At 35.2% G+C, this 14,294-nt stretch overlaps 2 protein-coding genes across 3 annotated transcripts in view; one reads left to right on the forward strand and one right to left on the reverse strand.

Moving 5' to 3' along the window:
- Positions 1-13,887, reverse strand: part of PURG (purine rich element binding protein G) — a 37,782-nt gene extending 23,895 nt beyond the window's left edge. Inside the window, exons 1-2 of one of the 2 annotated variants that reach the window (XM_081269448.1) lie at positions 13,684-13,887; positions 12,528-13,397 (exon numbers count right to left, since the gene is read on the reverse strand). In XM_081269448.1, coding sequence (XP_081125574.1) covers positions 12,528-13,391 — 864 coding nt within the window. In that variant the 5' untranslated portion in view covers positions 13,392-13,397; positions 13,684-13,887. Of the gene's footprint in view, positions 1-7,410; positions 13,398-13,683 lie in introns of those variants that run through there. The other variant, XM_081269447.1, reaches the window with a different exon arrangement.
- Positions 13,888-14,086: 199 nt separating this feature from the next.
- Positions 14,087-14,294, forward strand: part of WRN (WRN RecQ like helicase) — a 170,722-nt gene continuing 170,514 nt past the window's right edge. Inside the window, exon 1 of the mRNA XM_081268993.1 lies at positions 14,087-14,294. This exon is cut by the window's right edge and continues 218 nt beyond it. The gene's annotated coding sequence lies outside the window, so the exon portion shown is untranslated.

The raw sequence follows: 14,294 nt of genomic DNA on the forward strand, positions 1-14,294 counted from the left end.
CAGTGGGTCCAGCTGTTGATCTAAGAAAGTACCATATCTACAGTGTAGTATATAGTTCCTCCATCCTGTAAAGGAAGGATATAGGAAGATGGTGAAAATACTATATGCTTTGAAGCTATATATTTCTCATCACTTATATGTCTTGAGATAATTAGCATTTTAAGCATTCTTTAAATTTTGTTTACTTGCCCTGAAATAAATTTCAGATTCTATTTTTACACTATTCTAGTAATTTCTGAATCATTTGAGCTATAGGTTATGTGTCACAAAATGTAAAATTAATGGGCTAAAGTAATTCCAAGGTCTCTTCAAGTTCTAACAGTTAATATTCACTAAACTTGGTTAACAATTTATTTTCCTTTACTAAGATTTACTAAAATTATTCACTTTCCTTTACAAAGATTTATATGCCAAAATTACTTATTAAATTAAAAATATGCTTGTCTCCATACATTTAAATTGTAAGTTTTTCAGGTAAGTTTTCATAATTAAATGCTACCATATTTTTCTCAAGATAGCTGTAGAAAAGTGAAAGGAAATCAGAAAGTTAAATGTGATGAAAGGATGAAAAGGGAAGAAAAACTCTAGTCAGTGTATTAAAAAAAAAGTTGCTTAAGATTTGTAAAATTCTCAAGGCAGAATAAGTAACAGAGTCTTTTACCAAGATACTACAGTTGTTTTGACTAAAAATTTTTCCTTTTTTGTCTTTTGTAGCTCATCAGCCTAGAACAGTGGCTCTTAAAGTATGGTCCTCAGATCAGCAGCATCCACTCTCCAGGGTATGTGTCAGAAATGCAAATTCTTGGTTCTCTCTCCACCCTACCAGTCTCACTGAACAGAAACTCTGGAGCTGAGGGCCAGCAATCTATGGTTAAACATACCCTAGACGTGCTCTTATTCACACTAATGTCCGGTCCTGGAGTAATGCAGAAAAATACATATCTGTAAGTAAAGCAGTTATCCCAGTTTATTTTGGAGTTAAGAGAAAGAGGAGGAAACTTGGTAATTAAATATGAAAAGGAACAGAATGACATAGGAAGCCATGGCAGGAAGGTTGTGAGAAATCACTAAGATGGCAGGAAAAAGTTGTGTGAAATAAACATAACTCTCAATAATCTTGATAAAATTTATTTCCAATAATTTAACATAGCCATTTGTATCGTAGACCCACAACGAATAGTAATTTGTCTCTTCCTTGCCCTTACGAATAAAATTGGAATGATCCATCTGCAGTCTTATCATCTGATCCTTTTTAAAAATGACTGGCATTTATTTGGAAGTTAATCAGGATTAGAGATTCAATTTGTAAACTATATTGAAGATCATATAAGTTGTATTTATTAGCAGCAACTTTAAACAGCTGAATAAATTCTTGTATAAGCAAATGTCTCTTGGTGAGACAGTCCCGTGCATAGGGAGTAGTTTTGATAAAATAATTCCCAGTAATCGGAGGCAGATTTATTTAGAATGACAATGGGGGGGGGTTTAGATTGTGCTTTATTAGAGTTGGGGGGGAATCATTTTCACAGTAAGTCTTAAAAGGCAGCCCGGCTTAACTGAATGAGCATAATCTTTGGCTTTGGTGTTTATTTTGGTTAGAACATATTAGTTCTGAAACAGTGAACCTGTTTCTAAGCCTCTGGAAATTACATGAAAATGGGAGTGATAATGGGGTTGTTATGAGGATTAGAAATAGTAGATAAAAGTGGCCCAGAAATGCCTAGTACAAAGTATTCAATAACACTTATTAACAAATCTTAATTGGTTTTTCTTTTTATTACCCTCTTCTCTTTAAAAATGCTCATGATAGCCAGATGCAGTGGCATGTCTGTAATCCCAGCTGCTTGAGAGGTTGAGACCAGTCTTGTTTAAGAACAGTGTTGGTAATTTAGGGAAAGCCTGTTTCAAAACAAAAAATAAAAGAAAGGGAGCTGGGATCTAGCTTATTGGTAAAGCGCCCTGGGTTCAATCCCTAGTACCAAAAAAAAAAAAAAAAAAAAAAAAAAAAAAATCAAATCATGGAGCAACTTTTCATTTCTGAAATTACCTGTCAATCATGATAGTAAAAATAGTTTTCTAAGATCAATTGTGTACTGAAAAGTGGGGAATAACTGAACTTCCAATTCCTATCATTCCAAGTGAAATCTGTTTCCTACTTATTCATCTTAAATTATTATATAGAAATATGATAAGAGTATTGAGATTAGTTAAGTAGCAGGATGTCTTTCTTATAGTCTATGGATTTTGAAATTTTGAAAATGAGCTCCGGTCTTTTTAAAAAAAAAATTTAAAATATTTTTTTAGTTGTCAATGGACCTTTATTTTTATTTATTTATATGTGGTGCTGAGAATCGAATCCAGTGTCTCACGTATGCTAGGTAAGCACTCTACCATTAAGCCACAACACCAGCCCTCCAGTCTTTATTATGAGCCAATTGTTATCTGAGAAAGAAATATGATGAAATGGGGCTCTGGTGGCGGTGAGAGAAATTAAACCACTTTCCAATAGGGTACATTGTATGGGAGGGAAAAAGAGATTGTTAGACTGATGGAAATTTCAGATTCTATTTTTACACCTGACTATAGCATGTCATAGCTCATTTGGAGTATATACTAAACAATAATAGATTTTTTTCCTACTGGAATTCAAACATTTGGCATAAATCACACTGCTAGTCTGTAGAATCTAGAAATGAAATGCAGTGATGTCTGAAGTAAGTCAGAAAATTATAAAGTATGTTCTGAATCTAGGTGTTTGAACTTATTCTTATCCTTACTCCTAAATTGTCTTCTGGTTCTGTAGTTTCAACTAGCTGGGTAGTTTTTGCATTTAGATAACATTCTTTTGGTAAAGTTGTTTGGAATGTTTGACAGGAAGCTGAAGAAAATCTCTGCAAAACAGCAACTGCCAAACTAAACTATTCTTTCATATCCCATGTAGATTTCAAACAGCAGTAAAGAGAAGCAATCAAGAACATAAAATGTATCTGCTATTTTAAGAAGAGGGAAAAGAGAAAAAATAATCTACCTCAGTCAATTCATTCTATAGAATTTGTTGAAATCAGACCAATCAAATTGCTGTTGTCAATACTATTAGCCAAAGATTATTTGTCTTATGGAATATTTCAGTAATGGAATTTTATGTATATACTTGTTTTTGAAATAATCAAAATACATGTGCATATCCATTTCAAATACACTTAGATTACTCTTAAAAACTGTTTGATAAACAAATAGACACCAAAAAAAGAGGTCTGGGGAGAAAGGTGCCATTTTTTTTTTATTACTTTCTACAGACAGTGATGGTAGCATCTTATAGCAGAGGACTGGGGTACCTAAATAAATGCCTCCATCACAAAAACCTGTGTGTTGTTTCTCTTTCTCAATCATCAGCCTTTGTTGTTTTTCCACACTAAACAATTAAGCATTAGGATGTTTAATTTTTGCAAACCCTAGTAGTTACAGGTCCTCCTAAAACAGAACGACATTTCACAGATCAGTGTCTTTCCTGTTGTTCTTTGTTAAACATCATTTTAAAGGTATGCTATTCAATATGATCACAGAAAAAAGGACCAAATGCAGTACTTAATTTTTAGGGACCACCACAATGACAGTTGTAGTTTACTGTTTAGCAATATAAATCATGGTTATTTCAGTAACACAGTATTCCAAGGATGAGACTTTGTATAGATAATAAAATATTTCTTTTAAAAAATAAAGTATATGTAAGATTTGTAGTTAGTACACAATAACTTGGTGTTGGGTAAAGAGATCCATAAATGTTAAGAACTGCATTGCTGTGTTAATCCTTTGGGTATCATCACAGTTTTCAGCTTTATTAGAGTTGCTTTTAATATATAAAGAGAATCTCTTATACTTTCCAATTGTGATATACTTCATCTAATTTTTTTCCCACACTCTAATGATTCAGAATTTTAAAAGTTTTAGAGTAAGAGGGATCCTTAGCTTCTAGCCCAATGTTGTTCCTTCTTCATGTAAGGAAACCACCCAACAGAAGTTAAATGACTTAGAGTCAGTCCAGTATTGGTGGAATTAGGTCTTACTGCTTTTTTTGAGACTCTCTTTTAAAGGTGAAATAAATATTTAGTTTTGAGAATGACTCTTTTCCTCTCATTTCTGTTAGATTAATATATTATATACAAACAAAATCATTAGCCACTACTTGTTTTTCTTTTCTATTTGCTCCTTCTGTGTAACAATTTCATCAAATCCATAACAAATAATTTTCATCAAATCCATAACAAATAATAAGTAAAATCCTGAAGAAGAGTATTATCCTGCAGAACCATTTTCCCTAAAAAAAATAACATGCTAAATATTTCTGAATATAGTAACTTGAAATACTATAGGAATTCTGATTTGAAGCAGATTAAAATCAGATTTATACCATTAGTCCAATAAACACAAAAATCAGCAGAAGCCTTTTCCCCTCTTTGAGCAACTCTAACTTTTAGATATTTCTTAGGGTTTATTTTCCTTTTTCTTTACCCTGCTACTTCCTAGATAAATGAAAACTGTGAATAGAACAGCTCTTTCAGAAATTAAGTATAAGAAGGTGAGAAGGCGGACAATTGCTATTCAATCTTAGAAATAAGTAAAAAAATATTAAGGAAGAAACTATATAGTCCATTTAAAATGAGTTATTTTCTTCATATAACAAAGTAACTTTGATGCAGCAGCACTAGTTCATTATACCTTAATTTACTGGTGGATATCACTGGCCTCAAGAATAAGCAATTTTTCACAAGGGATACTTAAAAAAAGGTAAAATATGGAAAACATAATTTACCAGAAAACACAAATATGGAAAACTCGTAACTAGGGATGGGGGAATTGGTAACTTTTTTGGCCCAAATTCAAGCAAAATTCATTCTTTTAAAAATTTTTTTGCAGTACAGGGGATTATACCCAGTGCTTTGCTCATGCTAGATAAGTACTCTATCACTAAGCTACATCCCCAGCCCCTTTTATTTTGAAATAGGGTCTAAGTTGTCCAGGCTGACCTCAAACTTGTTGGTTTCCTGACTCAGCCTCCCCCTTAACCTTCCTGGGATCACACGTGTGTACCACCATGCCTGGCCAAAATTCATTCTCGAAAGTGAATTTACCTTCCTTTTTGACCCCTTCTTTAAATAAGGAGAAATATACAAACACAGCATTTTTAAGTTTAAACAAATAAATGTCTGGAGATTTTTTAAGTCAACCCTACAGATTCTGTAAAGGATAATCAATGATTATGATGATCAAGATGAATGAGTTATTCATAATCAAAAGAACGATTCTAAGTGAAATAAGCCAGACTCAAAAAGCCAAGGATCAAGTATTTTCTCTTACATATGGAAACTACAGGGGTGGGGGATAAAAGGGGATCTCAAGAAAATAGAAGGGATATCAACAGAGAAGAGGAAGGGAATTGAGAGGGAGGGAAAAGGGAAGGGCATGGGGAAGTAGTAGAGGGGAAATGAAATATACCAAATTATGATATGTTCACATATGAATATACAAAAAATGAATACTACTTTTGTATATAATTATAGTGCACTAATTAAAAAATAATAGAAGAGAGATGAGAATAGTAGATTATGATGATTAGGGGGAGGAAGGGGAGGGAAAGAAGAGAGATACTAGGGAATGAGATTAATTAAATTATGTTCTGGGCATGTAGGAATATGGCATAATGAATCCCACTATTATGTAAATTATCATGTACCAATAAAAAATAAGAAAAGAATCAAACCCTCTTATGCATTTTAAGTATGTTTATGAGCATCCTGTCCTCTAATAATACCTTTCTCATTTGATAAACAGAAAATAATGCCACCAATCATGGAAAAATTATTATAAAGGTTAAATCATTGCCTTAAAAATTTCCACCTTATAGTATTTTTATAAAATTTACAGATACCAATTCATTAAAATATTCTTTCTTAATCCACATTTAAAAAATTTCTAATCGTATTCTTTTTTTTTTTTTTTTTTTTTTGTACTTAGGTGCTTACCACTGAGCCAACATCCCCAGGCCTTTTTATACTTTTGAGACAGGATCTCACTAAGTTGCTTAGGGCCTCACTAAATTGCTGAGACTGGCCTCAAACTTGCATTCCTCCTGCCTTCAGTCTCCTGAGTCACTGGGATTTTAAGTGTGAGCTGCCACATCTGCTGGCTTGTATTTTTTACTCTGGCTACTTTAATTTATAAGACTGAAGGGGTCAAGTATGGGATCTTTAATTTTTCAGATAATATTTTTTTCATAGTCAATATAAAAGTGATCTTCATATGCATACTTGAGGGTTGGGGGTGTAGTTTAGTGGTATAGCACTTGCCTAGCATGCATGAGGTCCTGGGTATTAGATCCCCAGGACAGTAATGGGGTAGGGAAGCCAGATCAAAAGAAAATGATATGGTGGGGGGAGGGATAGTTCAGGAAATTATTAAAGTAATTTTGCTTTTATTTTCAGGTTTAGTAATAATGCTAACTTCATTTTAATACAATTACATTATTAATTTAATATTCTTCCAGCAGAGAATGGAGAAGGTACTTTTAACTCTCAAATTCTCCATTTTTACTCTTTTCCAAATCATCACCTTCTGATCGCAAGGATTTCTGACAGATACTGGGTTCTTCAATAAAAAAAAAAATAATAAAAATAATGTTTTAAACAATTAAGACCAATGTTATTTCTTTGCATATACTTGGATTTGATGCAGTCATTTATACCCTTCATATTATTAAGATAAAAGGTTTATATTAATAATCAAATGATTTCAAAAGTCATAATCTTTCAATATAGTTCTAATACTCATTGGCTCTTACAATGGCAAGGTTCTTTGGATTAAAAAATAATAGTAACAGGATTAGTAAAAACTGAAAATTACAATTTGTTAAAGCTTTTAATATGAGTGTTTCTCATTATAGAATGTTGTTAGCTTAAAATAACACTTGGTTACATCATTTAATATCTTGCTACTCCTAAACTGTTTTACTTTAGGAAAAAAGACCAAAAATTTCTTTTTGAGGAAAGAAAAGGGGGAATATAGAAAGGCAAGATGGTTAAGAATAGGGTAGAGAAAACAGTAGTATAATCTGAATATTTGTAAATTTTAAAAATTAAAAAAATATATATATTTGTATTTTAAGTAATTACCAAAGGAATTTATTCAAAATTTCCTTGACATTCTGTTGGTGTAATAGTATAATGTAAATTAAATGACATGTTAACTAGGTCAAGTATGATATTTAAATAAATTTAAATAAAAACAATCCCTTAAATGCCAGATCTAAAATAATACCACAAGGTATGGGAAAGTATATGTTTTAATTTGTATGTTTAAGAATAATTTATGTATATAAACATTTGTATATGCAGAGTAACTCTAGAAAGATACACAAGAAATTGAATAACATTGGTTACTACTTTTCATTGTCTACCCATCTGTAGCATTTAAATTTTGTACTATATGCATATTTTTCCCTATTAAAAAATATTAGAATCCACTACTAAAATAAATTTAAATGATTTAAAGTGTAATGTCAAAGTAAGAACATAGGCTGATATTTTCCATCATACAAGAAAATATACTATTATTTTTCTAAAACCTACCTAACATAAATTTGGGTATATTTTCTTTATGACAGATTTACTGTGATCTAAAAACCACAATATTCACTTGATGTTAAATTGGGAAACACATTTTTCCTGTACTTCATTGCTATAGTGTTGTGGACTATGGATTGTCTCAACAGCATGCTAGTATCTTTATTCCCTCTCTCATGGGCTAGCCAACAGCCATCATTTCTCTATGAAAGTCAAGAAATCTTTAAGGAATCTTCAGAAAGATTTTAAGAATCTTATATGGCAGTGATAAATATCATACCTGCATTATTTTATAGGCATAGAATCAGTGTCAACTTCTCTTTGTTAAATATTCTGCCAAAGGTGTTTGGTATTTTGGTAAAGACGATTTCAAACTAAAGTGGTGACTAAGCAAAGCTCTCACATAAAGCTTGGAATAAGATTTCATAGTTTCAGTGAAAGACATTTGGAAATAAGCAGGACAAAAATATCTCACACATGAAAAAATTATTTTTAGAAAACCACTCAAAAATTCAAGTTAAATCTTACTCATTTAAATATTAAAATAACTATAAAACAAAATTTAAAGGAATGACAATACATACATCAGCTTTCAATGGTAGCTGCTTATTAAAAATGTGTATCTGGGGGTGTATTTCAATTTCATCCTCTTCAAATTGTGCAGCTGAGATAAATGTTTATTTTACTGAAAATATTTGCAAAATTACAATATAAATACATGATTATATTAAGATAGGATGACTATATATAATGTATTCTTATCTATAGATATAAAATGAATGCAGTAAATATAGCACACTTTTGATGAATTGTTAGTACACAGTGTTTTCAGTAAAGTACATACAACCTATTATTAAGCAACAATTATCTACTTTTCACATGTACATCTTAGGAAGTTTTTAGGATGGAAGGATACACTAATTCCTCCAATACCCTCTTTAGTTGGCGAAGGGTTAGTACTTCTGCAAATTTTGATTTGTTGTATTTATTTTAGTAACTTATTAGGCTCTTTGCACTTCTTTAACTTGAAACATTATTTCTTTAGTCTGAGTGTTTAAAAAATACCAGCTAACCCATACTTGTAACTTTAGTATAGAATCACGTTCTTATTATCAGTTACTTGAATCAGAATAAAACAGAATCATTAATTTTTTTTTAATTTGGAAAAATTCCCAGAATTAACTTTCAGAGTATTATGGAGGGTGTGTCTTCAAATAGATACAGTCTGAACTGCAATACTAATCTGGACTAGAAATAGTCTTTAAGAATACAAATATGAACTCTACTTTAAAATTCTTTGTTAAATGTATTGGGATTTATTTCAAAAGCATCTTCTACCCTTCTCCATTACACTGATTTAATGGAAACCTGTTACAACAACAGTTCCAATACAAACATATTCATGCAAGAGATCACCCTACAGATTCTAACTACATAGTTATTGGAACACATCCCACCTGTCAAGTGGCATAAATGTACATCTTCTATATACAAAAGGTAAAGTGCATTATTAAATTAGTGAACTGACAGATTGTCTGCCTGGACCATATAGCTTTCAAATAGACAAATGTGAAATTCTCTTATTAGAACCAACTTTTTCAAGAGGTTCCAACTAGCTTTTCCACCCTGTCATTTTTTTTTTTTTTTGGCCATGCTCTTTAGTGCAAATATGCTTGTGTTTGACTCAAGTTTAAGGGACATGGCAGTTTGGGGCTTTAATAAGGAAAATTATAAAATGTGGCAGAACTTTAATACCTTTATAATACATTGCATCTTTTGCATATAAGCAACAAATTAGTGCTGCTTTCAATTGCTAGGAGCACACTGCCAACAATTATGAGGAACCCGTTTCCAAATTTCATACTATTAGCTTATACTATTACAGTTTGAGTCTGTACCACATTATGCCTGGATTATTATGTGCAAACATCATCAGTGTTTTAGCATTATGCAGTGAACAAGTAATTTTGGTTACTAACTTCAATGCTCATTTTTTACTTCAACGTCCAGTTGCCTTAAGAGTTTAATGTCTTCAAGGCAAAGATCCTATTGTTTTGAGGAATACCATGTACACTTGCAGCTCCATTTACGTTACAAATGACAATAAAATATATATTGCACAGATAAGACTAGTAGCTTATTTAATAAGATACATGGCATTACATGTCCTAATACCAGAGTTTTGAACTGGATCATGCTTAATTATGGCTAATGAATTCTTGGGAAATTTTAGTATCAAAAATCATAGCATTATTTTCATTTCTCAATGAATATGTTAACTATGAAAAAGTGAAACAAAAGGACTGGTAGAAGACTTAATGATTCTAAGAGTATATTCAATTGCCAGTATATATCCATCTATCCAATTTGCAGCTTTGAGATGGTAAAAACTTTGAAGTATACATACAAGGCAGAAAATTTGGCTGCTTAACTAATTCCTTATTTAAATAATTAAAGCAAAATTAAACTAATAATTTTATATACAATGAATTAAAATATTTAAGTCTGACATAGTATTGTGTATAAATACATATATATGTATATGTACACACACATACTCAAATCTTATCAGACCAAAAAAGAAATAATTTAATCCTAATGGATATAAATATTTTTAAAATGAAGGTTTTAAGAGAGAGCATACACTCATAGCAATAGTGATAGGAATAATCAAATCTTGTAATATTCACAGCTCCAGTTTGCCAAAATCTGACAGGTTGATTATTAATAGGCACTATGATGGGCAGCAATAACAATCAGTAGTACAGTAATTCAAGTGCACATCACTCCTTCATAAACGAAAAACTATATTTTTAGCAAGCCTACAAAGTTATGTTATTTTACAGTTTAAAAATCCTTGCTACTTTTATTGTCTCAACACCCACCATGTGCTATTAACTTTAGTTATTAACATCATCTTCTAACCTTCAGTTGTTCCATAGTGATCCAGATGATCCACAATTATAATAAACTGAGATTCCTCATACTGCTTGAGGAAATGTGAAATATAATCTGCAAACCAATACCAGTATATATGTCTGAGTTACTGATCACTTGTTCTTATGTGACATAAACCAATAAAATTTTCTCAATTCATACCTTAAAGTTTTCTTAGAAACTTAAATGCATTTGGAGACAAAGTCTGAAGGAAAAAACTTAAATAATTTTGAGTTATAGCTTATCAAAGAGCTACATTCTGACCTCAATCCATGCAGCCAGCTCTCATCAATGAGAGCTATATTTGGGGGTTGAAATCAGTGTTCTGGCTCTTAGAACATGATTATATGAACTTACTATGTGGGAGGTGAATAAAGCCAAGATAAAAGACAATTTCATTCAGAATAAAATGCAGCTTAACAGATGAAATTTCAGTTAATACAGGTTGGGTTGGTACACGTATACACTATATCCACTTGTTTAAAAATTGCTTAGGTGTTGAAAAATTGATGTGGCACTTTCTGGAAAGTAATTTTTAATACAGGTAAAGGGATGAGTCTTGTGTAAAGTAAACCTCTTTTAAGTACCTTAAAGAGCACCTTGGAAAATGCCTGAATTTTCCTTTCAAATATGTTTACAACGAATCTAATTTTCAAATAATATTTTCCCAGGAAAAAAAATTGTATTCTAAAGTCTTTAGGAAGAATATTTTTACTTCCCCTTTTGGAATTAAAACACCTGTAAAAGTCTGGTTTATACTGGAAGCTTGACGTGGTTTTAAGGGTGGCAACTGCAAAAGCACTACTGAAGTATATTATTACAGATATAGTTTTATATTAGGTAACTGGTGACCAACCCCTCTGAAGTAGTTAAACAAAACTCATAAAATATAATACCTTGAATTCATGACATATTTTAGGGATAAACCTATCACAATCTTCAAACTAGCACGAAATGCTAAAACACCAAAATTTCCATAGCAAAGCCACTGGATGAAGCCTCCCACTCAATTGTAATGTAAATGAAATTCCTGAACTGTTGGAAAATCAATACAACTGTATGGTACAACAAACAGAAGTGAAGATAAGATTTTAACTAGCTTAGGATACCCAATTAAAATGCTCCCATGGCTTTGATATGGCAACTGTAAACTGTAGGGTTACCACAAAATTTGAAAATTATAGAATACTCTAGTTAATTCTTAAGGAATATCAAAGGTTTAATTATCTAATAAGATTTGATCCTTTAATGGTACTGTTCAATATTATTATCCAATGGACAATATTTTTCTATTTTTTCTTTTATAAATAAATATAATGATGATACTTGATATGTTTCTGCTTCTGTGGTAACTGTCCTACAGGTAAGCTTAGCAGTTTTTAATAATATAGGAATGGAATACTGTTTTGGAAATTTGTTAAATAGAAATTCACACTTCCATAATAAGTATATGTATCTTTTTTTCAGGATTATGTCATAGTGCAATATAAATCTTAGTTATGATATTTAGAAGGTCAGAATGTCACATTTTGTGCTGATTTGCATACTTCAATAGTCTGGAGCAGTTGAAGCAGCTAAACTATTTAGGTCTGGGAAGGTTGGAATTCCCATAAGAATTATAGTGATCTATGTATAACATAACATGAAAATCAGACTTCTTGAAGTATAAACTACTAGAGGTATTACTAATAACAAAGGGCCAAAAAAGAGGAAAAACTTCTTCAAATGATTATGGATCAGTACTTTTAGCCAATTTATGATTTTAAATTTTGCCTGATGGAGTTCAATTTCACTCTAGTCGAGGCATTCTTGTTCTTCACCACTGGCCCTTCTGCCATCCATTCTCTTTTCTTTATGGCTGTTGCAAATTTTCCTCATCTCTTCTTCATACTTGATAAAATTCTCCCCAAACCTTGTCCAAGCTTTGAATGGAACAGTAATAGTATTACGGTAAGGTGGCCTCACCTCACTTACCTTCAGGAAAATTCCATATTTATTAGAGCCCACATCAAAGTAGAACCTTTTATTGTCCACTCTGAAAGAAGTCCCCTCTGGGAGTTCAAGTGGGTCATCATCTCCACCTCTTCGTTCTTCTATGTCCCCTTCGCCATAGTCTTCAATCAGCTGAACCAAGGCATCACGAAACTCAATCATTCCTTGTGCTGGAAGGACAATAGTCTGTTCTTGGCCCAAACTGTGGCCAAAATAACCTATCATGCCGGTTCCCCGCATCATGGTTTGTCTAATTCTTAGGAAGCGACCCCGCTGATTTTCCTTTAGGTCTAGGTAATATTTCCTATTGTCTCTCTCTATATAGTCTGTTTTGAGGACACTGTGAGTATGCTCTTCAGACCCAACGGAGACTGGCGGGGAGGGTGCTGAGTGCTTCTGCCTCCTCCTGGAACCTTGCTCTTTGCTGTGGCCATGCTCTTGCCTGTGGCCTTTCAGGCCCAGGTGGGCGTAATGCTCGATGAAGTCCCCTAAACAGTCCTTCAGCTCCGCTGCTACAGACAAGGATAGGGTCAGCTTACTCTTTCTGATATTGTCCTGCCGGCCTCTCCCTATCCAGACTTCGGCTATCTTTAGGAACCGGCCCCGGGAGCTTTGCTTCACGTCTAGGTAAAACCTCTTTTTTTGGATGTCCACTCGTTTGGAGGCCAGCTCCTGGATTTCGGTTGTGCCCCCAGCCTGATTAGGGGTGGCTGAAGCAGCGTAGTGGGGGTAGTGAGAGTGCTGGGCCTGGGGATACAGTCTACTCTTGCTTAGGCCAGAGCCCCCTATATTCTTGCCTCCACGGCCGCGGCCGCCGCCGCCTCCCCTCCGCCTGGCTCTTTCCATCTTCAGCTGCAAGTGACAAACAGACACACAGGGTGGGGTGGGGGAGGGGTGTTGAGAACAATCGCAGACGCCCCTCAGCCTGCAGTGCTCCCGCCCGGGACCCCCACATCGGCTAGAAGCCCAGGGCTCTGGCCTGTGCCCGATCGTCGTCGTCGGCGGCGGCGGCGGCTCCGGGCTCAGCACTGGGTACACAGCATCCCTCCGCCACCCTCGGGCCTCCTATTCCCGCACGCAGCCGGGCCGCCCACCTCAGGCTCCTCAGCCCTGGGGTCCCCAGTCAGCAGGCACTCACATCATCTCTGCCATCATCGCCGCCGATGCCCTTCACGACCGCCGCCGCCGCCGCCAGCTCTCGGCCCCTCTGCTGCAGCCGCCGCAGCCGCCGCCCCCCGCCTCCTCCCCCGCCGCTGCCCGCACTGCCCCCCGCCGGAGCAGCGGGGCAGGGGCATCGCCTGCGGCGCCCACCGCCGCCGCCGCCCCTTCTGCGGCCGCTGCCTCTATTCGGGCACCGGCCCGACACCAGCGGGGAGGGGAGGGAGGAGGCGGGGAGGCTGACGGCGGGGGGCGGGGGGTGGACCCCGCCTCCCCGGTACAGCCGGCTGAAGGGATGAAGGGGTCTGGAGCCGTCCCTCGAGACGCGCCCTGACAGAAGCCCAGCGCGTGGGGATGGAGCGTGCGTGTGAGGTGACGAGACAGGTGTGAAGATGGGAATAAGGATAGGGTGGTAGGAGTGCTCAGACTTCCACGGATTCCGCCGGGATGTAGGACTCTGGCGGCTCACCGGCACCGGCACGGCGACTACACTTCCCGACGTGCTCAGCGGCATCCAACATTTGCGCATGCGTGAAACGGCGCGCCAGCCCCAGCGGAAGGGACTGTGGTGGGAGGGCTACCACGCCGCGC

The sequence above is a fragment of the Spermophilus citellus genome (genome assembly GCF_964194105.1).
Source record: "Spermophilus citellus genome assembly, chromosome: 16".
Classification (NCBI taxonomy): Eukaryota; Metazoa; Chordata; class Mammalia; order Rodentia; family Sciuridae; genus Spermophilus; species Spermophilus citellus.